The sequence below is a fragment of the Buceros rhinoceros genome, unplaced genomic scaffold (assembly GCF_000710305.1).
Source record: "Buceros rhinoceros silvestris isolate BGI_N320 unplaced genomic scaffold, ASM71030v1 scaffold9112, whole genome shotgun sequence".
NCBI lineage: Eukaryota > Metazoa > Chordata > Aves > Bucerotiformes > Bucerotidae > Buceros > Buceros rhinoceros.
In genome coordinates this window covers 40,287-64,834 of record NW_010399465.1, presented here as the reverse complement: position 1 = coordinate 64,834, position 24,548 = coordinate 40,287, and the positions used below count along the sequence as shown (strand labels likewise).

The window sequence follows — 24,548 nt, the reverse complement described above, 5'->3', positions numbered from 1 at the left end:
CACAGAAACTGTTCAGTGGGCTAGGAGACTGTTTTGACTTATCTGATCACAGTTGTACCTCATGAAGGCCCCTTTCAGTGCCTGGCTCTCTTCACTGGGGTTGTTGGTGTGATCTGTCTTGTCCAGCCGTGGCCTTTCTTGTGCCCAGGGTGTTGACAGGATCCAGGATTACTTTGTAATGACTCCTTAATTAACTGAGCACCTTCCCGTCAGCTTACACCGCAGCCTTGGGCAGGAAAAGAAGCTGCAACCGAGCCTGTCTCTTGAGTGTGTGTTGAGCGTGGGCAGGGTGACAAGCAGCCACCCACAAGACCCCAGCAATTCTTCCAAGCGCTTTAAGGTGTGAAAGGAAGATTCAGAGGAGGTGGTGCCACAGAAACTGTCGGAGAGTGATAGCAGCAGAAAGGGGAAAATCTCGTGAGACCCTGGGGGTAAATGCTGATAATGAATTAGTGCTGAGTGCAGGGGAACTTGGACGAGATGGTTGAGAGTTGTTTCACGGCCTGCCCAGCCTTTCAGTCCAGAACTTTCCAATTCATAAGCTAATGATGGCCTAGTCTATCTGTTCGAGGAGCAAGAGAGAGATTTGTGGTGACCATGGGTTAGCATCCTCCTTACTTGATACAGTATATTCAGCTCCCAGACTACCAAGGTGGAAAAGATCCCATTTTGGGGCAGCTGGAACTGCTTTATTAGTAATTCTATGGCTTAAAAAAAGCTGTGTGTGCAGCAGTTTTCTGCCTGCTCTTCAAAAACTATTAGCTGTTATTCGCTGAGTGCCTCAAGTCATTCTTCCAGATAATTTCATTTAAATAAAATTCCTTCCAGCATGGAATTGGCTGTAGAATTTGTTGCAGGAGTTAGCAGTCCTGTCTCAGCAGTCCTGTAACGTATGGCACTGTGGTAAGCAGGGGCTGCTGCACAGAGCTTGCTCTCAGGCTGCGCGGTCAGGAGCCCAGGTGCCCTCCTCTGAACACACGGCTGGCAGACGAGCAGCACTTGCAGCTGGGTGAATAGGTTTTGTTTTCCAGCTGTGCACGATGTATTGCTTGAATATCCTGCTTTCTTTTCTGGTGACTGGAAAGGGAGTATTGCTGTCATTTCCACTACAACGCTAGAAGAAAGCCTGGGCTGGCACTTACAGCTTTCAGCCCCTTCAAGACCTTGCTTTGCAGAGCACATGTGCAGACAACATAAAACTGTGCTACTAGGCTGAGATTTGTATGCTAGCGGCAAACATCTCCTTCTTAACAGGAGCCAAACCTTTGTGGGCACATCTCAACAGCAGAGCTGTGTTGAAATACTTGCTTAAAATTCATCCCCCTGCATAAACACAAGGAAGGAGGGTGCCTTGGTGGCCATGAACACTGCTTCCCTTTGAGTGCGGTGGTGGTGTCCTGGCAAGGCAGTGCACCAGTGAATTCCTTCTTTGGCTGCTTAAGCCAGACCGTTCTCCTGTCAGAAAGGAGAGGCAAGCGGCACTGCTCTGGCTCGGTTACAGCTTCTCCCGGGCTGCTACACAAATATGGCAGTCTCTTGCTGTGTCAGAAAGTTTACACTCACCCGTGGAAAGCAGGGCTGCATGGAAGAGTGATTTAGCAAGGAGAGAAGTAAAGAGCATCTGGAAAGGTCAGATAAAGCTGGAATGCCACTGTCACAGTCACAAAGAGATAAAACTGCCTATTATTACTGTTTTTAATTATCTGTCATTTATGTGGTTGCGGTAGCTTTGACATTTACATTGCTAAAATTGCTCAGGGGCTGAAGTGCCTTATGACTGTTTTCTTGAATCAAGGAGCTCTCTAGATCCTCTCTCAGCAGTGTCACGGTACTGCTGCTTTCCAAGCAGAAGCATTCTTTAAACTTAAAAATGTTGACTTACTGCCCTGCTTCCCCAGGTTTCAGGAACATTGCCTGATTCTCTTTGGTACCAGAAAAGTACTCAGTTTGGAAAGGACTCTGTGAAGAGGAAACGTTACTGGGTTTCAGGAGCAAGAGCAAAAGTTTTGGAAGTGCGAAGAGTACCAGAGAGAGTGTGTGTGTGTGTGTGTGTGTGTGTGTGTGTGTGTGTGAGAGAGAGCACGTGTAATAGAGGGAGAAGCAAAGGCAGATTTGCTGTTGGCAGGACTGGGAGATACCTGGAAGGAGAGAGCTGAAGATGGTATCTCATTAAAGCTTTGGCTGCAGGACCTCCAACAATCACCTGGCTGATAGTTTTAGTTAACTCATGCCTGGGCAAGGGTTAATACAATCAACTCTGAAGCAGCAGGGACTTTCCATGTCCTGTCAAAATAAGGGTGTGCATGTCTGTTAAAATAGGTATGCAGGTAGGCTGGTAGAGGTTACCCTAGCAGTAAACCTGCCTGGTATGCTGAGGCAGCACAACAGTTAATCATATTTGCTCGCTTTTAGTAACATTTGTTATTTTTTTTATTATCTGATGGGTTGTATTGCGGTAGAATAGGAAGGTCCTGTTGTTTGTACAGCACCCAGCACACAAATAAAAAGAGTGTCAGGAATCTTGCTGATGAAGCTGGGGTTTAAAAAAAAAAAAGGGGGCAGTGTGAGGCACAGAGAACAATGATGAGAAATACATGTATGTACCCACAAACGCACGTACGCTGCTTTGCTGGGCGTCCTCCTCTGTGAACACTGAAGAAGAGGCAGACCTGCAGCATCTCCAGACTTCTGTGTTTGCAGGCAGCAAGGGAGCGCAGCTGCTGCCTCAGAGCTGTGCTTTATGCTCGCCGCTAAGGAGATGGTGCTTCCCGCCGGCAGTGCAATTCTGCCCCCCAACTGGGGTGTGCCTCACCTCAAACCAGCAAACACAGGACGTTTTGGATTTTTGGGGTTTTTTTTTTTCGTGTGGCTGCTCCCAGGGCCGAGCCTGCACCAAAATGACGGCTGGCTGCTCTCAGCAGCCCTTTCCACTTTTGAAAGCTTTTTTGCTGGTGACAGGCAGCACAGCAGGGCTTAGTGGCTGCCCTGAGCAGATTGCCACTGCTAGCTGTGACTGAGGGCGTGAGGAGGAGTGGCTGTGTTGCCCAGAAGGTGAATACAGCGAGTGGGTGGTTCAGTAGGTTTCCTAGAATAACAGAAAGGATCCTGTGCAGATGTGTGAAGCCAAGTCAGTAAAAATGGCTCCAAACAAGGCTGCCAAGATTGAAAGACCCCGCGGACAGCAAAAAATTCAGCTCTCCCTTCTTCTCTTGCTCCCCTCGACTTTTCTCCAGCCTTCTCCTATCCATCTGTCAAATCTCCTTCCAATTCAGTACTTTGAATTAAGAAGATATTTTAGTCCTGTGCAGTATATGCAGCAAATGCAACACAAAGCTGTTTTCTGATTATTGTGTTTTGATGGATGTTGCTTTCAGTTGGTGTGTGAAGAAGGTAGTTTGTGAATCCCACTGCAGTTATTGAAAGCATTCATAATCTTGCTTCCTTGAGGAATGGCCTCACGCATCTATGCTGGGCTGCTGGTTGGTTCCGTTCCCACACGCTCTTGTGCTGCTTTATGGTATTATGCTTATTGGAGATCCCGTAGGACCTGAAGGGTGCCTTGAGAAAATGTCTGTATATCTGGGAGTTGTCTCATGGGAACTGTGCATGCTCTCTCTCTATTAACCCTTCATGGTCCATGTCCTTGAGCAGCTGAGGTGTCAGCTCTGCCACTGATGTCTAATGACAATGTTTTGCAGAGTTCTCTCACTTCAGCATGTCTGAGGCTGTGATGTGGTGGAGATGGCTTGAGCAGAGGAGTTGGAATGGTGTCTCTGGGACTTACATTTCCACCAAGTCCTAGGTGACTCTTGCAGCAATAAAATACTGTCACTGATCAGGCTGTCCTGCCAGGCTTCATAATAACATAAAGTTTAGAGGATTTGTAATTTGCTTTTAATTTCATTTGTGTTTCTTAGAAATGTAGACCTGGTCACCCTCTTCCATCCTCAAAGCATCCAACAAGATGCCCTATAGTTGAGCTATACCAGAATTATCCATAATTTAAAGCAGAACTTTTTGATCTGCTTTGGGCTGATGGAAAACAAAACTGAAATGGCTTCAGTGAAGTCATAAGAGAAGTAGAAGTGCGTGCTGGTGGCCTGTGAATTAGATCTCAGGCTTCCTCCTCAGTTCGATGCAGGTGTTGTAGTGTGAACCAAGGCCTGTTACTAGCTCTAGGTATCTTGCTTTGTCCGCTTTCCAAATATGCAAAGGAGGTTCACGGGCATCCACAACCTTCCTGATGTAACTTGCTTTCGTACTTTGATATGTGATAATGATGTAACCCTTGAAAGCATGTCTGCTGTCATTTGCCCCTCTGGAGAAGTGAAGAAGCCTGGCTGCAAAAGAGAGCCAAATGAATTAACCTCTTCTCACATAGTACAGCGCAGGCAGTGGAACGAAGAAAAAGTGCTAAAAGGATGTACTTCAGGATGCAGGGCCCGTTTTCAAATAGAAATGCTCTTACTTGTAAACAAACAAACACACATGCTCTCTTATTTCTCAGGAAAATAACAATAAAAAGCAATAAAAGGTGCTTAATTACTCTTTTTAAAAAAAAACCCTTCCAAATCTGGAAGGAAACCAGGCCATGTTGAAAAAAGAGGTCCCAGACTTTCACAATACATGTATCTGTCCAAAGGGTCATTGCCATGAAAGTATTTACAGCTGCACTGTTATCCTGCGCCATCCCACAGCCCTGCCGGAGAGCGAGGCCAGAGCACAGCAGTGGGAAGCTCAGCAGCTGTTGAGCAATGATTTTTTCCAGGGAAAGTTTCTGCTACGCTATTTGTAGTTGTGTAAGCTTGAATGCAAACAGGTTAGTAGAGATAGCCCATCTTCCAGCCAAAAAAGAACGAGCCCTGATTCTCTTTGCCATTTGGGGTAATCTTTCTTTTGAACTCCTGTACGTGGCATAAATAGTGGTGAAGCATTTCTAAATTTTTGACATACTGTGCTTCAGTATTAGCTGAGTCCTTTCTGCTGTAGTTCCCCAACAGCCCGAGATGGCATGGCTGCTGTGGTCCACTCCACCTTCCTGCCTGGCCCGCGTATGCCAAATTTTCTCTTGCAGAGGCTCGTTAGACTCTGCTGAACTGCCTCCACGCACTGCTGAGCAGAAGACTAGCATTACTAAAGAAAGTAAATAGTTCTTTGCTGGGTCAGTGAGTTGAACTGGCTCTGGGAGCACATCTGGGAGAGGAAAGGAGGAAAGACCTCCTTTCCTTGCAGTAGCACTGAGCTTTTGGAGCTGCTCGTTTTTTGAGTAACCTCACCCTTCTATTTAAAGAGTGATTGAGGGGTTATCAGTTTGTACAAAGGAAAGAGTTTACTTCGTGTCCTGTTCAAACACTGTGAAACGCGTTTGTTAGCACTTGGAAAACTTGTCTACCTTCAAGGAACTAGTTGCTACCATTTACTCTCCAAACAGTACTTCTGTCAAACAGCTTCTGCATCTCCAGGTTGGGCTCTTTTGATTCACCTGTTTAAGACTATGCCACACTGAGGTGTTTTATGCTTGCTGCTTGTGTTTTGACCACTGAGTGATAGTCAAATAGAGGGAGTTTGAGACTGTGTTAGACAGCAGTGTTGCTAAGTAATGCTTGCTTCTCTCTTTCAGACCCGTTCACATGTTGCTCTTTTGAGATAATTTCTACTATCGCATCTCTTGGATGGTCTCTTCCCCATCAGTGTCCCATATGCCCATTGTTTAGAACATGGGCTGACAGATTGTAACCACAGAAAATGTGTCTTGTCATCAGTTGTGGTGAAATTCATTTCTGTCATATGAGAGAGCCTCTTATCCTGACCACTTGAGGTCAGAAGGCATTTCCAAAAAGTTTTGTTTAGCCTGAATGCCACTGGCTGGTTGTAGTTTGAATGTCAATCCCTCCCAAACTTCAAATTCATATTATTACTCCAGTAGTGGTGTATAATATCACTAATTACAAAGTGGCTGTGATTTCTATCATTGAGGTGGCTGCAATGATGCTTCTCCAGAGCTCTAAAATAGTGGGAGTTTGGGACTGTGCTAGTCAAGTAGTGTCACTAAGTAATGCTTACTTTTCTCCTCTCTACGACCTGCACTTCTGTTGAGATGGGTGATAGTATCATTATTCCACACAAGAGGGGAGGAAGGTGGGACAGTCACACAGGGGAGGGAGGTCTGCTTAGCAGTGAGTTGGTGAGAGTGGAGACAGCAGGACAGACACTACTGGGATGTTTTTTATATGACTGAGGAGCTTGGTATGCTGTCCCTCAGTGCCTGTCTAAGGGCTGCAGTGTTTGCTGGGGATGGACAAGACTGGAGGCAGTTAGCCATAGGTGATTGGGAAAAAAACCCCATTCTTCTGTCTAGAGATGAGAAGATCTGGAATGCTGTTTTCCATTCTCCTTCGTATTATCTTAGGATGTGTCATCTAACACCATTGGAGTTCCTGAGCACTTAGTGTGCCTTAAAATCAGTTTCAAGGCATTCTAAACCAAACACAAAATGTAGGGGCCAAACACAAATGTAGGGGCCTGCTTGTGCTACACAAGGACAGCAGGTGGAAAGATGATCGATAACCTAACCAGCATTTGAATGTGTGTGATGTTACCTAGCAGCACTGCTTTGGTTCTGAACCATTGTTTGGCTTCTGGGAAGGTTACTGACTGCTTTTTTTTTTTCTTTCTTTCTTTCCTGTGTTTTAGACATTTACAGCATGGTGTAATTCTCACCTCCGCAAGGCTGGGACACAGATTGAGAACATAGAGGAAGATTTCAGGGATGGTCTTAAGCTCATGTTACTTCTGGAAGTCATTTCAGGTGAGAGAGGGTCTGTGTGTTGGTCTCAAGTATCCTGAGCATCTCCATCTGAAACCTGTCCTTCCCCCTTTCTCACAGAAGAGGGACAGCAAGGGCTGTAATGCTGCAGAGTTTGCTGGAATATAAGAACAGCTGCTTTCCGATTCAGAACAAATGTATCCCTAACAAATATCTTGTCTTCGGCAGCGACCATTAATGTGCTTTTGGAATGTACTCCAAGCCTCATGGCTTGTGCAGGCTGCCCGTTGCATTCATGCTCCTGCCTCTTGGCTTTCGCTGCCCGTCAGGAATGCACAGCCTCCTGTGAAGGCTCAGGCTATGCTCTTACTGCTTGGCAGGGCTGACAAAGCAGCTCTCCAAAGAGTGTAGGAATGCTGCACTGGCAAATCATACCGAAGCCGCAAGACAGTGGGGATAGGATAGAAGTTATTGGAAGAGGAGAGTCAAACCATTAAATCTTCTGTGTCCTTCAGTTTCAGCTGTGACTGAAGTTTTCCCCTTCTACTTTCAGTCTGAGCTCAGTGCTCATGTCTTCAGAAAAAAAAAAAAAAACCCAAAGAAAAGCAAAATCCCCCAAAACCCAGTCTGAAATAAAAACAGATCAGGTCAGATTTGTTTTCCCTCCTTATCACAAATGTCCCACTACTCAACAGATACCTCCCAGGGATTATTTCATATAAACAGTAATCCCCATTGATGTGCTGATGAAATAAATACCTTTGTGAAGTTTTGTGGGAGGCATCAAGGGGGAATAAGACTGAGCACGAAACTGGAGTTGTATGCTCACAGACTTTCTTTTGGTGGCTTTTGAGCCAGTAACAGCAGCCTGGTGACTTGCACTCCTGACCACTTTGGTGCGTTTTCCAGTAAAATTGCCATGACGGAAGCACTCAGACTGCCTTCCCTCTGCCCCTCCTTTCCTTTCCTTCCCTCCTCCTTTGCCAACTCCAGGGCAAATGAGGTTTGGTGCTAAAGCAGGGGGTCTCATATCTCACTCTGCTGCATCCCACCAGAGGCCACGGTATTTCACACACCAGGACTGAGCATCCTTTCCTTGGAGCAAGCAGGAGCTAGAACCACAGTTCTCCTGGGTGCAGTGGCAAAAGGAGAAATTTACCACAGTTGTGTTTTCCCCGTTTCATTTCCAACATTGTGGTTCCAGTTAAATTTGTGAGCGTAGCTGCTGGCCTTGCTAGTAGCCCCTTTGGCCTGTAGTTGAGTAAGCAGCAGCCCAGCCCAGCAGCAGCGTGGGAGTAAGGAGTCTCCTCCTGGTTGGCAAGGGCTTGCCTGGATGTTCCCACCATGGTTCCCACTGATCACCTGCCAAAAGGGTGAGTCTCCAGGTGGCTCTTAGCCCTTCAGTTCCAGCTTCTGGCCTTTCCTTTCAGATCTTTGCTCACTCCACACCTTCCTCTTCCCGTATTTTGGGGGACTGCAGAGCTGCTGATGGGAATTTAGCGTGGACAGGGTTGCTCTGTGGGAAGCTGATCTTTTCCTCTAACGCAGAGAGAGGGTGATGGCCATAAGAGCCTTCGGCCATGAGAGCCAGGCTGGCCAAGAGCTGTGTGGAGGCACGTGTCTTCTCTGCCTGGCCACCCAGCCTGGTGTGTGGGAGCGGGGGAATGCCATCTCCCTCTGCACTTGCTGCAGTAGTGGCTGCTGCCATGGGAGGAAGGATGGGACCCTGCTTCAGGGAAGCTGCAGGAGACCCTGGGGTGGGAGAGGGACTGTGCTACTGGAGCTGTGGGAGACCTATTTCAGGGCAGACCCTCCCATGTGTCTGTGGGAACATGTTGTTGCCGGGCAGCTAGGGCAGGTAGGAAGCTGTTTTCCCGTTTGATGCTCCTTCCCAAAGTGTGGGAAGCAGAGATGTTCTGCAAGAAGAGAGTGCCTCAGTTTTACTCAGCCCAGTACCTTCTGGAGCTGAGAGGTGCTGCGGACGGGTCCCCGTGGTCACCCAGCCCCTGTGCTGTGGGGGAAGATCCACGGACAGTCCTGGGACTTGCTCATTGTGAGTCCTCTCCCATTGTGGTGGGAAGTAACAGGTGGCCCCCCTAGAAATTGCCCCAGAAGATACACTTTCATTTTTCTCTGAGTGCGTTTCCTTCTCCTGACAAAGCTATTTTTGATTTAATACTACAAGACTGAAAAGGCCTAAGCTCACATTTAGTACTTTTAAAATAAAGAGGCTTCCCTCTGCCCCCAAACCAGAAGGAATGACTAATTGAAATTTTTCCTAAACACTGTAAACAACTTCTATGCCGACACTTCCTTGCATTGTTTGGCTTTTGAAGTACAGCCTTGGGCTAATACATGAGAATCAGAGAATGGAAGTGAGTAGACGATTTTCGTTGTCTCAGCTGGGAGAAGTACTGAGAAATAAAATAATGATGGAAATAGCTGAGAGTATAACATATTTCTAGCAGGCTTCTCTTTTAACAGTCTGCATCATTAATAATGTACGGTGTGGAACCAGATGAAGCTTCTGGAAATCAAAATTTGTAATAAATTCCAAGTCTGAAGGAAATAGCCATCAGGCTTGGGAACTTTTTAAGTTCCCCCCAAAAAAGATGGTGTTTGAGAGAGGGAGACTGCAGTTTTGCAGTTGCCATCAGTTTCTCGAGGATCGCATTGCTGTCAGAGGGAACAATCCTCCTCTCCCCAGCTCCAGGGAGAGCAGTTCAGATGCTCTCCCTTGTGTTGGCAGTGCACTGCGGCCACAAGGTGAATTGGATCAGCTTGCTGTCCCAGTTGAAACCCAATCTCTTATCTTTATTTTTCGTTTTGCAAGGCAAGTTTACAGTCACATGAACTGAAAAAAATGGTTATTTTTTAGCTGGCTCAACCCATTTGTTGACATTTGGCAGCTTAAGTCCATTGTGAAATTACAGGTAAAAATGTCATTGTGAAACTGCCACAAAACATACTTCCACTTTAATTTAGAATTATTAATATTATTCAAATAGAAAAAGAAAGCACAGTATCATGACGTGTACATGAGGCTCCGTTGAAGGAAAAGATATTTTTTTAATCCTAGGATGGAGGTAGTACCGTAAGTACGTCTTTTTACATAAATTGTCAGACATCAGTGTTTCATTTTGAAAGTAAATTTGGTTTTATCCTTAAGCTTGAGAGCTAATGGCAGCAGCCTACAGTAATCACTGAAACATTTATAAAGGATTTTCCTTTCCAAACTATTTTTCTTTGTAGCGCATGGCTATGGAGATAATATATTTTTCTCCCTTCTAGCTTTTTCTCACTCCTTTGTTAGGAAACAAGCCATTCAGTTCTAGTATGGAAAAGAGTTATTTTAAAAGTACTTTTCTTTCTTACCCTTAAGCCTCAAATAATGGTTTTGGGTCAGCTCACATTGACTTAAATATTCAGGCTCAAGATACAGCAGGAGACTTTTGGAACTGAATAGGTCAGGTGAGTAATTTCTTGCCTAGACTTGCCCATTTGATCTCTTTTTAATTATCTCATAGCTTAATTTTCAAAATGTAAAACCTACTTGCGTTTTGTTTAGATCGCTTGTATTCTGGAGCTTATGATCTGAAAGTGGCTGTTCTGTTCATTTTTAGGTGGTTTGTGTCACGCAGAGGTGGCTCCTGATGTCCTATCTAATTGTATTTCTAGTGGAGGTTCCTTTGAAAAGTCCACTTGCCTGTCCAAGCTTTAGTTTGCTTGCTCTGCCTGTTGCGTTTGTGTTAATAAAAGTAGGCTGTGAGCATAGTTACAGGCAGCCTATCAGGAAGGGCATGACTGCACTTAACGCAACTCTTTCAAATAAATAAGGTCAAGAAAGTGCTTTTCCAAATCTTCTAGCTTTGTGCCTATTAGGAGCTGGTACTTGCTCTAAGACTCATTTCCATCAGACACTTACTGCTCTTACTTCAGAGCTAGGCTGTTTCCTTCTCTCTGCCTCATTATAGACATTTAAAATGCATATCACTGTGTAAGAGACCATTGCATGGAATTAGAAGTACATCAAACACATAATGAGAAGGAGCTGAAATGACAGTCCTTACAGATATAGAGCCACTTGCCAAAGAAATGGTTTTATTTCCTGTGGAAATAAGGCAGTTGTGGCCATTTGATGAAGGAGACCATAGAGAGGTAGGATGTCTGTATCCTGGCTGGGGAAAAGGCAAGATACAAGGTCACCCTCATATTTGACTGTAGGGAGTTCCAGGAAGGAGAGGTTTGCTTTGTATATCGGGTGTTGTAAATGCTATAAGGGAGCTCCTCACCTGTCTTTGTGGGAAAGTTTGTGCCGTTTCCAGGCATCGTTATCTGCAGTTGATGATAGAGAGGTTAGTTCCCCTGCCTAGCTCAGTGAGGTTTTGAAGGACCTTTTCACCTCTGATATAGCCAACAGTTCCTCTGTTATTACATTATCTGGGATGCAACAAAAAGATACTTTTCTGTCTGATTATTTCTGGGAGTACTTAATGATGACTGTGGCTGCCCTGCATTCACTGTTGAGAAAGGATGCAGAGAGGTCTACCCTCTTGCCTGGCTGAGCAGCGGGAGCCACCAGAACGGGGAAATGCCCACCAAGGAAGGAAGGGCTCAGAATTGTTTGCTAATTCTCTGTTTGATTTTTTTTTTTTTTTTTTTTTTTTTTTTTTTTTTTTTTCTTTTCTTATTAGGTGAACGTTTGGCTAAGCCTGAAAGAGGCAAAATGCGAGTGCACAAAATATCCAATGTGAACAAAGCCTTGGATTTCATTGCCAGCAAAGGAGTCAAACTAGTATCTATTGGAGCAGAAGGTAAAGAAACCAGATGATTTGTCTGTGTCCAAGCTGTGCTTAGCCACTGCCTTTCTCTCGGAGTTGCATGTCATTTCCCTTTGCACCTCCCTACCCCCACGGCGTCCCTGTAGAATAAGCCGTGGAGGAAAAAATGGGATCTATTAATCCTTTACTCTGGATTTAAATACTACCTTTGCACCAAGCTGGCGAACTTGATTGCCACTTGGGCTTATTGGTCAGGTCCTCCTGCTTTTCTTCTGCTTCTCACAAATTAAGGAAAACATGGAGCGGTGGCAGAAACAAATAAATAGAGATGTTTGTTTCTCAAATGAGGAAAAGTCGTAATTGAAGCATAGCAGCTGCTTGTATTTAGCTTGTCGCAGAGCTGCTGGGAGAGATCCCCTCTTGCTATAGTACATACAACGGATCAAAGGCAAGTGCAGTCCCCAGTACAGATCAAGGACCCCAGAGGCTCAAATTTTCAGGGCTTCCAGGTTTCTTGATGTGCATCCCAGACAGCTAGGTGCTCTGGCTGGAAACCTGTGTATTGTTGTGTAGAGACCATTGTGGGCAGCACCAGCGATGCTCTCAGACAAACTCGTGGATTATGCAGACAGCAGGGAATTGTGTAGGATTTTTGTCTTTTTAGCAAAGATGATGGGTGTTTTGCAGGTATGTTATTGGACCCAGAAGGGCTTGCAGGTTAATCAGATATTTTGCTGTTTTATAAACCGTAACAGCTTGACTTCTTATCTGGCTTGTGTTTTCGTTACACTTGTTTTTCTCTGCTCTGGACCTGTGTATGAGTCTTGCCTCTGGGCTCATGTCACTGTTGCTGTGGAGACACTCTGCTTCTGTGTTATTTCTAGGTTTGTCTTTATGGTGACCACAGAAAATGAGGGAGGTTTGTTATCTCCATCTTACAGCTGGAAATACATGGTTTCTCCAGGGAAACTCATGACAGAAACAGGAAATGAGCCTGTGATACAGTTCTGGATGAGCATTCCTCCTCCAGGAGAGTCGTGGGGCTGCAGGGCTCAGCCCTGCCTGTTCTTAACCCAGGAGGTTAGAGCACTGTCAACATGCTGTCCCAATTTTGGCCTTTCAGACATACTCTTGGGGACATCTCCAAGCCCATCCTATGGTCCACTTGTTCAGTGTCAGATCAGGCAAAATACTTCAGCTGCTGCAGGTGCTTGTGTTTGCCTTACAGAGACCTTTACCTCACTGTACTGGTTTAACCTCATGGAGACTTTGGAACAATATGAAACTAGTGTCCAGGGACATTGCAGACACTTCTTTACTGCATTTGGTATTTGAGAGCAAAATACAAGAGGTGAATGGCTCAATGGTACTGATATTTTGCATGCAAAACTTCAGTTTTCTCAGCTTTTCCCACAGGAGCAACCTGAGGGTGTTGCTGGCCCTGGGCGCTGCTTATGTCCCACAAATTCATATATAAAGTCATTTTGTGCCCTTACCAAAAAGACTGATGTTTCCAGCGTCTGATTCAGAAGTCCATAGCTATATGGGACCTTTTTCAAACTGGAAGTTGTACCTGGAACCAGAGTTCTTCTGCCTTAAGACAGCTCCGCCTATCATTTGGATCTCAGACAGATATTTGGATCCTTCTGGGAGTCTGGAGCATGAGTAAAACTGATCTTCCTTGCTCTATTCCCTTTGAGATTTGGGGGTTTTTTCCTGCTCTCCCTGACACTAGTTTGCCTTTTCCTCTATTCCACTGGATTTTTCTTTCCTTTTTTGATCTTTGTTCCTGAATCATCTGTGACTGGTACTGTCACAGCACTTAGAAATCATTTGCAAGTAAAATGATCTGTGACCAAAGGTCTCCAGGACCCAGTTATTCAGTATGTATTCATAGCAGTTACCCTCTTCAGAAACACGCTGTGAGACGCCATGGTTTGTATCAGTCTGAACAGCGATCCTAACCTGCCTTGCTTTCCTCTGCCCTGGTGCCCATGCAGCTACATGGTGAACCCATACGGGTTTCTTCATACTGTCAAAGGTCGCACGGCACTGAAATTTGGACCGGGGTTAGCTTTGATTTTTATACACAGCGCTTGGGCCTGTGCTGTGATGCCAGCTCAGACCATGTAAGTGTGATCACAGCAGGGGCTCCTCACCCCAGCACCTGCCTGTGCACCCAAGCCCAACCCAGGCCACTCTGGTTGTCACCAGGAAATAGAATCTACTGCGGGGACTTCTACCCAGTCCATCCAGGTGCTTGGTGTACAGTGAATGACACATCAGCTGTGAAAATGGACTTTTGCTTTGGAAAGCACAGTAGTAACTCTGTCCATGGCAGAGATTATAAACCTTCCTGGAGCATGAATTTTAAGGGCTTACTTTCAGACTTCAAGAAGACATCATGCAGCAGCAAAGTAGATGATAAAAGCCAATGAGGCAGTCGTAACACTCCACCAAGAAAAGGAGCTGTAAATGCCTCACTCAGGTTGGATTGATCTAGGAAGCTTTTCAAGTGGCTTTTCTCCCAGAAGAGAAAGCCACCATCCAGCAGCAGTGTGGTGGTACTGGCTAGGGCACTGCACTCCTCACCTCGAGGTGGCTTGCTCCATCTCTGGGTATCTGGTGGGCCCTGTGTGAAGGATCTGCAGCTCACCTGTAGTTCTCTGTATGCATTAGACAAATGGCATTGGTCATCAGTTATTTTTATTTTTTGTGGTTAAAAAATAAGCTCCAGAAAGAATCCCAAGGAGAGTCTCAGGTCAGCTTCAGCCTTTTGAAACCTTGTGTTCAATCAGAGTTAAAGCCAGCAAAAATGTTTTCATGGCATTTATCTTGCATGTCATCAAATAAAGCACTCTCTCTGCAGTTTGCAAGCCAAGCTCTGCAGCCATGTCCCAGTGAATGAGAACCAGAGTTGAAGAGGACTTCCTACACAGAGCATGAGTGCAGGACATATTCCATCTCCATGTTAAATGGAGAGTGAAAGAAGCAAACAGAATAAGCAATGAGGGTTAAGAGCTGCTTTTTACAACCATCTTTGACTGTTAACAATTGAAAATCATAGAATCAGAATCCTTTTGGTTAGAAGAGACCTTTAAGATCATCAAGACCAACCATTAACCCGAAATTGCCACGTCACTACTAAATCAAGTCCTTAGAAAGACATCTACAAGTCTTTTTAATACCTCCAGGGGTGGTGACTCCATTACTTCTCTGCGCAGCCTGTTCCAATGCTTGACAACCCTTTCGGAGAAGACATTTTTCCTAATATCCAAGCTAAACTTCTCCTGGAACAACTTGAGACTGTTTCCTTGTCCAGTTACTTGTTACCTGGGAGAAGAGACCGACCTCCGCCTACAACCTCCTTTCAGGTAGTTGTAGAGAGCAGTAAGGTCTCCCCTTCAGCCTCCTTTTCTCCAGGCTAAACAACCCCAGTTCTCTCAGCCGCTCCCCGTAAGACTTGTGCTCTAGACCCTTCACTAGTTTTGTGACTCTTCTCTGGACACACTCCAGCACCTCAATGTCCGCCTCATTGTCCTTCTTGTAGTGAGAGGCCCAAAACTAAACATAGTTTTCAAGGTGTGGCCTCACCAGTGCTAAGTACAGGGGGACAATCACTCCCCTCCTCCTGCTGGCCACAGTGTTGCTGATACAAGCCAGGATGCCATTGGTCTTCTTGGCCACCTGGGCACACTGCTGGCTCATTTACTTGGCTGTTGACCAACACTCCCACGTCCTTTTCCACTGGGCATTTTCCAGCCACTCTTCCCCAAGCCTGTAGCGTTGCAGGGGGTTGTTGTGGCCCAAGTGCAGGACCCAGCACTTGGCCTTGTGAGCCTGCTACCAGTGGCCTTGGCCCATCGATCCAGCCTGTCCAGATCCCTCTGTAGAGCCTCCTGACCTTCAAGCAGATAACAATCCCACCTAACTTGCTGTCATCCACAAACTTACTGATGGTGCACTCAATCCCTTCATCCAGATCATTGATAAAGTTACACTGATAAGGAACAGGCCCCAAAACTCAGCCCTTGGGAACACTGCTTGTGACTTGTGACCGATCACCAGCTGGATTGAACTCCATTCAGCACCGCTCTCTGTGCCCAGCCATCCAGCCAGTTTCTTATCCAGTGAAACATAGGCCTGTCCAAGCCATGAGCAGCCAGTTTCTCGTGGAGAATGGTGTGGGAAATGCTGTCAAAGGCTTTACTGAAGTCTAGGTAGAAAATGTCCACAGCTTTTTTCTCATCCACTAGGCAGGTGACCTTGTCATAGAAGGAGATCACGTTAGTCAAGCATGGACTAGGTGATTCTAAACATCTTCATTAGCCAGAGACCATAGGATCAAAGCAGTTATGTCATGCAGCAGATGTGTGCAAATCTGGATCAAGGAAGACTATGGCCTGATGCAGCTTCCAAATGTTTTTTCATCTGCTTTTAAATCTCACTGTCAGCTGACACCTCAGGAGCCTTCTTTTGCTGTGATGGATTCCGTACTGGTGTCAAATTTAACAGATTGTACAGGTCAAGTATATGACCCTAAGACTGTTTTATTTGCAACTCTAATCTGCAAAGTTGCTGCTTTCTTAGACAGATGTGGCTCAGTTCAGTATAAAGGTAACTTTGGATTAACTGATCTCTATTCTTATTTGAGTTAGTGAAAGGAGATAAAGCTTAGAGATTTCAACAATTGCAGAAGTCCCATCTGAGCAAAACACCTACTGAAGCACCAGTTAGAGCAAGCATACATTCGACAGTGGAGAAGGGGGAAAATAAGGTCTCCCTATGTCAGTGAATGAAACATAGCATTATATTTCTCTATATCTTCTTCCCGCTCACAGTTGAAGGCCAAGTACAAGGTCCTACATCTGGTCCAGGGCAATCTTAAGCACAAATACAGGCTGGGTGATGAGTGGATTGAGAGCAGCCCTGCAGGGAAGGACTTGGGGGGTTGGTGGATGGAAAACTTGAGTATGAGCCAGCAATATGTGCTTGCAACCCAGAGAGCTAAGCATATCCTGGGCTGCATCAAAAGCAGCGTGGCCAGTAGGTCAAGGAAGGTGATTCTCCACTCTGGTGAGACACCCACTTGAGTTACTGTGTTCAGCTCTGGGGCCTCCAGTGTAAGAAAGACATGGACCTGCTCAAGGGGTCCAGAGGAGAGCCATGAAGATGATCAGGGGGCTGGAGCACCTCCCTATGAGGACAGGCGGAGAGAGTTGGAGTTGTTTAGCCTGGAGAAGAGAAGGCTCCAAGGAGACCTTATAGCAACCTTTCAGTACTTAAAGGTGGCCTACAGGAAAGACGGGGAGGTATTCTTTACGAGGAGCATAGTGATAGGATGATGGGTAAGAGTTTTAAACTAAAAGAGGGTAGATTTAGGTTGGATATAAGGAAGAAATTCTTCACAGTGAGCATGGCAAGACACTGTAACAGGTTGCTCGGAGAAGCTGTGGATGCCCCATCCCTGGCAGTGTTCAAGGCCAGGCCGGATGGGGCTTTGAGCAACCTGGTCTAGTGGAAGGTGTCCCTGTCCATGGCAGAGGGCGTTGGAACTAGATGATCTTTAAGGTCTTTTCCAACCCATTCTATGAATTAGGCAGCTGAAGTGTACACCCCCATCGAGACTGCCAGCTATCTGTCCTATATCTGGCTGGGTCTTCATTAGCAACTTGCTTTGTGGAGACAGAGGTGCACAGATGTTTATCCTGCTTTATTTGGCTTTTGTTAGGATAAACAAAATGCAGAGCAGCCTTTATTTTATGTCACCATTGCTGCTCTGTGTCTCCAATTCCCGGATCATAATGCCATCCTGCTAGTTGTTCATCCCCTGCAATTCCTTTTCTCCATGGGATGACCAGAGGGTGTTCTCTTGTGAAAACCCAGAAGTAGCTAGGGAGGATAACAGCTTCTGTAGCTTTGATTCTGCTTCTAACTACCCAGGCCAGGCCAGAAGAATAAGCTTAATAATTTTTGCATTTTTCAAAATGAATTCATGCGTTTTAGAAAAGTGGTGGCATTTTAAAAGCCACATCTATGTAGCCAGCCAATCTTGTTCCTAAGAACCGAATTACTGTCAGGCCCTTAATTGGCTGTCAGATAAACAGATGAGAGTACTGTCGTTTTTGCATATATTGTTCATGGTATTTGGTACAATAGTGGGAGCTGAGTGGAAGCATATTCACTGGTGCAAAAAATTTCCTTCCAGTGGTTGAAGATGCCTCACCAACTTTAGCCTGCTACCCCCAAGCTGAATGTAAAGCACATTCATAACATGTACTTGCTGCTGCTGTTCAGACAACAGCTGCTGGTGGTGGAAGAAGTGCTGGTGGACAACGCTTGTAGAGGTCCTGCCTAGGAAGAGCACTTGGAAAGCATTAGATTGTTCTAGCTTTGTAGCAACAATTTCTGTGGAGTTTCTTTCTCTTCATCACCAAGAAGCAGACAGCTTCACGCAAACCTGTTTTGCAATCGTTTTTACTTCGTTTCTTGGCCATATTCTACAATATTAGAAAGAGACTGGCAGCAGCTGAGGGGATCCTAAAGGAAAAGGAAGTTGATGTTGTGAAATGCAAGGGTGGAAAACTGGTGAGTGAGGGCCGAAGAGCATGCAGCCGTTCTGATCAGTCTGGCTGATTTTATAACCAGATTGCCAAAAGAAGGTTTTTTAGCTCTAGAAATAAAAAATTCTTTCCTGTTTCCAACAAATAATAGAATTTGTGTCAACTCTATTTTAAAAGAGAGAATAGCACTGGGGGTGGTGTGGTTGATTAAATCTACATCCTGGGACAGAGGACTTGCTAATCTCACTGACATCAGTATCTTCTTGGTAGGTGTTGGGTTTTCTCTACTTCGAGAAAAAGTGAAATGATACGTAGAGTTGAAGTGGTGGGAATACTCTAGGCGTCTTCCAGAGCAGACTTGCTTTAGTGCACTGCTAAGGAATAATCAGATATGAGAGCAAGGAGCATGCACCTTCCTTTTTAAATGAATAATGCAATGAAGAGGGTGGGGAGGGAGAAGAGATGCTTTGCACCTTAACTCCACCAGCTAACTTTTTAAAACTGGATTTTGAGAACGTGACCAGAGCATAATGCTGAATTCTAATGCCATATTAGCAACTTAATGCCACCTGATTTTATGTAAGTATCTTGACCTTTATTTCCACTTAAAATCCATGGAACAGTCATATTAATTACCTGTTTCAGCTCACTGATTGATTTGTTACTGTTCATAAAGCACTTTTAACATTAAAGTATTGCCATCAGATTTTAATCTAGTCCATTAAAAGAAAGCTCGATTTAGTTTCAGATCTTAAATGCATCCTAGGATCCTCCTGCCAGTTGCTGTGATTTTTACAGGCAGTGGGGTTTTTTGCTTGTTGAAAAGCCCCACAAAGATCTATCTCATGAAGAAAACAAACAAGCTGAAAACACAGATGCTTTCTTTTATATTTTAGCTGTAGCACCTCAGGTATTTGTAACAATAGTAAGGATTTTCCTGTAAGTTGATTGCGGAGCTTCGTTGGGAGAGCAAAGAATGTAAAAAGCACAGAACTGAACATGTGACTAGTGACAACCCCTGACACCAAAGTACCTGTAAAAAATTCATTTGTGAGAAGACTGACAGCAGGCAAACAGTTTTTTCCTTGCCAGCAACAATAACTGTAGTTTTTTGTACTGCAGTGGAAAGTTGTTGGCTATTTAATTCTGGGCAAACTGATGCCCCACGAAGACATCCGTGTCTACTCTTAAGTGCAGAAAGGAGTGAAGGCTTTACTAGAGTAGAATGAGGTGGTGTGTCTTCTTTTCTGTCTTCTAAATCTGTAAATCCCTACTGCAGATCTATGGCAAAGCATAGCGGAGACTATCCAAATTTACACTGGAAGTTCCACCACGTGTATCACTAAATCACAGGCTTTCAGGAATTTGGACCAGGTGGACATGGTTCCTCTAACAGTGTGTTTGGGGTGCGTGCTGCTAGTCTGCTGGTTTTGAATACACTGTGGTTTGCTTTCCATAAGAAGAAAAATTTTATTCAACAGCTTCAAAGGAAGATTTCAAATATTGTTTCTTTTGTGACAGGATGCAGACAAGTGGCAGTTGCCTATAGTGCAGATTTCTGTTTGCCTCAGAGTGTCACATGTTTCTGCTGGGCAGCTTTATGGAAGCAGTGGGACAGAGGTGTCTACAGGAGTGTAAAAACGGTTTCTGGCAGCCGTGTTAGACTTGACTTATTCTACCTCCAAACAATAGGTTAATTCTGACCCTTTTCTTACTGAAAACACTCTTATAACTTGTATTGACAAGTTTGTGAAAGATCCTTCTGCCATGCAGGAACCTGCCAGAGAATGAATAGAAGAAGGCAGCTTGGCCAGTTTCACTATCCGAAAAAGTGAAGGCTGTACATTGTGTAATGTGTATAGATAGACTATAGATGCTGAGGATCAGCACTCGAGACCCAGCTGCTCACCGTTTGGGCTGTTGCTGCTAATCTGTACATGGTGGAAGTGCCTTTCTGGGCCAGCATCTCTCCAGCACCTCCCCATAGAACCTCCATCCCCCATCCTAAACAGATCATACCTCACACACACAAGCAGTTGCTTTCTGAAACCTCCGAGCTGTTGACCCTTGCTGATTTTCATTGCGGAGTCCAATGCGCAATAAAGCACAGTCTGCTTAACATCTTCATTTATGTTACGGTCTGCTCAGACTGGTCGGCGTGAGTCTTTGCTTCCTCTTCTAGCAGCGTGCATGTACTGTGAGGAATGCTGTTGTGTCTTTTGGCAATTAGATGACTGAAATAAGTCCTATACAGGCAGTCTGGTGTGTTTAGGCTTGTTTGAAACCGCAAGCATTCAGGCTTGTTTGAAATTAAAATGTTGATGTTTCTTGGTTTTGGTGATATCTTGTTCACACGACAAAAACAGCTGTCAGAGCTCATCTGCATTGGAAAGTCTCACTGGTTCTTCTGGTATAATTATGCTGGGGCAGTTATATAGTGACTTGGAGTAGACATATCAGAGTGAGAGAGGAAGGCTTTTCTTTTTCACAGTTTGGCTTATATGACTTCTAAGTGATCAGAATTAAATCTGAAGAGGGTATTTTTAGGCCCCTGTGGGGAATTACACTGCTATAAATTGGTGCTTGTTCCCGGTGTTTGGATCATCAGTGTCTGTTTATGCTCAGTATTATACTGCAAGAGAACTGGTCTGATTACTGGGTACCACTGGGTAAGACTGTGCAGTACCAGCAGAGCATCTGGGAAATGGGAATTCAGCTGGAATTCCAATTCTTCCATCTGCACACGGGAACACTGCCCAATGTTCCTCTTTTGCTAGGATTTTCACTTGCAACTTGATGCCTTCTATTTCTTCTCTATTTTTTTTTCCCCCATAGAAATTGTGGATGGCAATGTTAAAATGACTCTTGGAATGATCTGGACCATCATCCTTCGATTTGCCATTCAGGATATCTCAGTTGAAGGTAAATTTTTGTTCTTTACAGCCACTGTTCAAAAATTAACAACTAAATGGCTTTGCTACTTGAAAGGGACAGAATGTGCTCTTAGGTGAGTCACTGGAAGATGCTAGTGAGCTACCCTCCCAGGCTGCCCTGTTGTCTCTACTGACATTTCTGGCCAAGCTCAGGTGTACTAAGAAGAGTTGTTCACATCCTCTTCTTGTGAGAGATTTTAAGAGCAGCTCAAAAAGACGGCTAAGCCTGAAAGCCAACATTGATATTGGAATCTCTTGCATTTCTTGCAGGCAGATTCAGGGACTAGCACGGAAAATGGACCTATCTCTTACAAGTCCTGCAAACCTTTCCTCTCTATTGCAGAAAAGCTACCTCCTTACTACAGAACCTCATTAAGAAAATAGTAATAACAAAATATCCCAGTAGACTCTTCCAAGCAAGGAATTTTTTGACAAGTGGAATTAAATAAAGGACAATTCAATGCAGTAAGAGGAGCTGGTCATGTTTTTCTAGTATATTCTCCATAGCCTCCTGCTTTCTAAGAAAATGAGCTAATTGGCATGGTTTTCTTTCTTTCTCTAGAGACATCTGCTAAAGAAGGACTTTTGTTATGGTGTCAGAGGAAGACAGCCCCCTACAAAAATGTAAACATCCAGAACTTCCATATCAGGTGGGTTACAGGCAAGAACTTAGCTTTACCGTCTGTGTTATTTTCTTTTGGTTTATTCAAGAATGTTCCTGACAGACCAATGCAATGCAGATGCATGTTACACAGTAACAGTGTAGTTCAGGGAGACACCTAGGAAATCAAAGGCAGAAGTTAAGAGGATCCAAGTACCTACACCCCAGTTCTTCATTCTGATTACAATTGGTGCTTTTGTCAAATTCTTCAGAGCGTTAGGTCTTCTGAGAGAAGCACATGTGCCACAGGCTGAGCAAGACAGCTTTTGCTCTGCGAAAACTCAGAACACTTTAGGACCCATGAAATAAGGCCTGCACCAGAAACTTCGTAGTGTGGCAGAGTTGGGAAGGAATGAGATATTTTCTTTTCTGCTCTTAATTTTTCCAAATTGGCAGATGTACCCCTAAAGATTCTGCATAACAGTGCTTTTTCCAGCATGTCTTAGAGAATGGTATGAACCATATAAACATAAAGCACTTTTTTGAGAGCTTAAGTTACATCCATGCTAGCCAGTACTATAGTGGAGCGAGCTATGGGCATCTGCCTTGTCCCAAAGGAAGGTACTTCTTCCTCCTTTAGGGCTTTTTCAACCGTGAGCTCTACACCTGTCCTTGCATGCTCCACAGGACGTGCACAGATAGTTCAGCACAGAGAACTGGCAGAAAGAAGGTGGCAATGCAAAGGGCAAGTCATAATCACGGTGGATTTTTGTAGGGATTTAAAGGAGCCTTCGTTGCAGTCTCACACAGGTACAAGACATGCCTCCTTCCCAGCACTCACACTCTTGTTGCTTAGAAACTAAACCAGGATGAGTTGTCCTGCTGTCTTGGTGCCTTCCCTCATGCTCCTGCCTGACGCTCTGTTTTCCCTGGCTGAGCCCTGTTCATTGTGCTCTCTTCTGTCTCTCTCGTAGTTGGAAGGATGGCCTTGGTTTCTGCGCTTTAATTCATAGGCACCGTCCAGAGCTCATCGACTACGGGAAGCTACGAAAGGTACAACTCAATTTGTTTGTCAGACTGGATGCTTGGCTCCTTGGAAATAAAGAGGGAGAAGAATTAGCTTGATGAACATAATTGGAGAACTTCAGCACAATCTGGCAGTTGCAGGATTGAGTGGAAGGAAGGAGGGATGAATCAGTACATTCAGACTTCTTAGTGAAGCATGAACTTAATGAGCTTCCTGCTTGACTTTCCCTGCTTTCAGACTGTCTTATACGAGACACGCATGCCCCAATCCCAGCTGATGAGCAAAAGCTGGCAAATTCAGTAACATCAAATAAGAGACTAGTTCTGTGCTAATGTCACAGACTAGCGAGTCAAATCAGTCTTACCATTTCTGTGGAGAGTTGGATAGAAGCCAGTTACCTGGTGTTCCAGTGCAAAAGCTCATTGATGGGCCTCTGTGTCCTCACTGGACACTTGTCACATGCTTCCAGCTTAGCACTGAGCCATCTGCAGTACTGAGTTTCTCCTTGCATGTAAGTACCAGATGCCAGAAAAGTATTTGCCATAACACTCAATTTTACTTTAAAAATTGCTGCTGGGAATGTGATATCTAGCTGCTCCGGAGTTTGTTTCCTGTGTGTCTTGGAGACAAGATTGCTAAGTGGATGATGAGAATAAGCTGCTTTGTGCTGGTTTGTGTTTTTGTGCTTCCAGCAGTGTCTTGACCCAGCAGGGCAATGGAAGACTAAACTGGGTTCTCATCCTACTGGCATTCCTACAGTCTGCTGAGATCCGCTTTCACTATATCTGTGCAAATGTGGAGTGAAATGTCACCAAGAGCGTAATTCACGTGTCTTTACTGGGGCTAATGCACAAAATGTTTGACCACCTGATCTCAAGGGCTGTGTGTTATAAAGTGGGTTCATGCTGGATGTTAGCTAGGAAAATAAACATAGAAACCCATCACTAACGGACCTGGGCTCTTGGATCGCTGTGCAAATAGACAGTATGTAAAAGAATTAATCAAATTAGCTGCATCCTTGAGGCAATGAATTGCACAATGCCTGATCTGCTTTTCGTTAGCCTTTTAGATCTTTACTGTCTTGCAGAGCAGTCAATTATATTATCTGATCAGTTTTAGTGTCTGGAATGAGCACATGATGAATAAACAGTGGGGAGAGACTGCACCTGTTTACATAAACAGCGGCAATAAAAAGAAGGAATTATTAGAGCTACGTTTTAAGGCAACTGAGCAATCTGCATCTGACAAACCCAGATGGGTAAATGCTACAGCACTCTGTTATCAACAAAGCCCTAAGCCAAATATAAGCAAAAACATAGTCATGGAAAGAAAGTTATTTGGTCGTATTGCCTGCAGGCTTTTTAAAGTGAAAGAGAGGATGATTGTCCTAGCCAAAATCAATGTAGGTGGGAAGGGATTTGTTCTCCTTGGAGTAAGATTGAAATGAACCAGCATCTTTTGTTCTCCACTTGCCTTTGATCCCACCCTTCATTAGGTTCCCTGTGCCCTCCTGCAGCCTTCTGACTCTTTCTGTATCATTTTTAGTCTTGTTCTGCCTCGATTGCTCTAAAGGAGTAAGATTAAATGCATGTTTGAGATCTCAACCACAGCTGAAATCTTGAGCAAATAGGTGGGAAGAACTTAGCTCAGAGCCTAGCCTTTAATTCTGGCAGTTGATGTGTGATGAATGGAAGTTGCCCTTTTTATGCTAGATTTTTGAAACCATTTGTAGAATGTATAAACATGGCACCTTCCTAAACACAGTATTTGCTTGGACTGTTGCTGTCACTTGTTTCCTCCTTTATCACTTCTTTCTCTTCCCTTAGGCTCAGTTCAACTGATTCTTGCCCTTCTCCTTGGAGCCTATTTCCCCTCTT

At 44.7% G+C, this 24,548-nt stretch overlaps 1 protein-coding gene across 2 annotated transcripts in view; it reads left to right on the top strand.

The window, feature by feature from the left end:
• Window positions 1-6,697: 6,697 nt before the first annotated feature.
• The window catches only part of LOC104489327 (alpha-actinin-1), a 49,498-nt gene continuing 31,647 nt past the window's right edge, over window positions 6,698-24,548 (top strand). For both annotated transcript variants that reach the window (XM_010131479.1, XM_010131478.1), the window contains exons 1-5: window positions 6,698-6,808; window positions 11,461-11,580; window positions 20,946-21,032; window positions 21,606-21,693; window positions 22,619-22,697. In XM_010131479.1, the coding sequence (XP_010129781.1) occupies window positions 6,784-6,808; window positions 11,461-11,580; window positions 20,946-21,032; window positions 21,606-21,693; window positions 22,619-22,697 (399 nt within the window). In that variant the 5' untranslated portion in view covers window positions 6,698-6,783. The remainder of the gene's footprint in view (window positions 6,809-11,460; window positions 11,581-20,945; window positions 21,033-21,605; window positions 21,694-22,618; window positions 22,698-24,548) is intronic.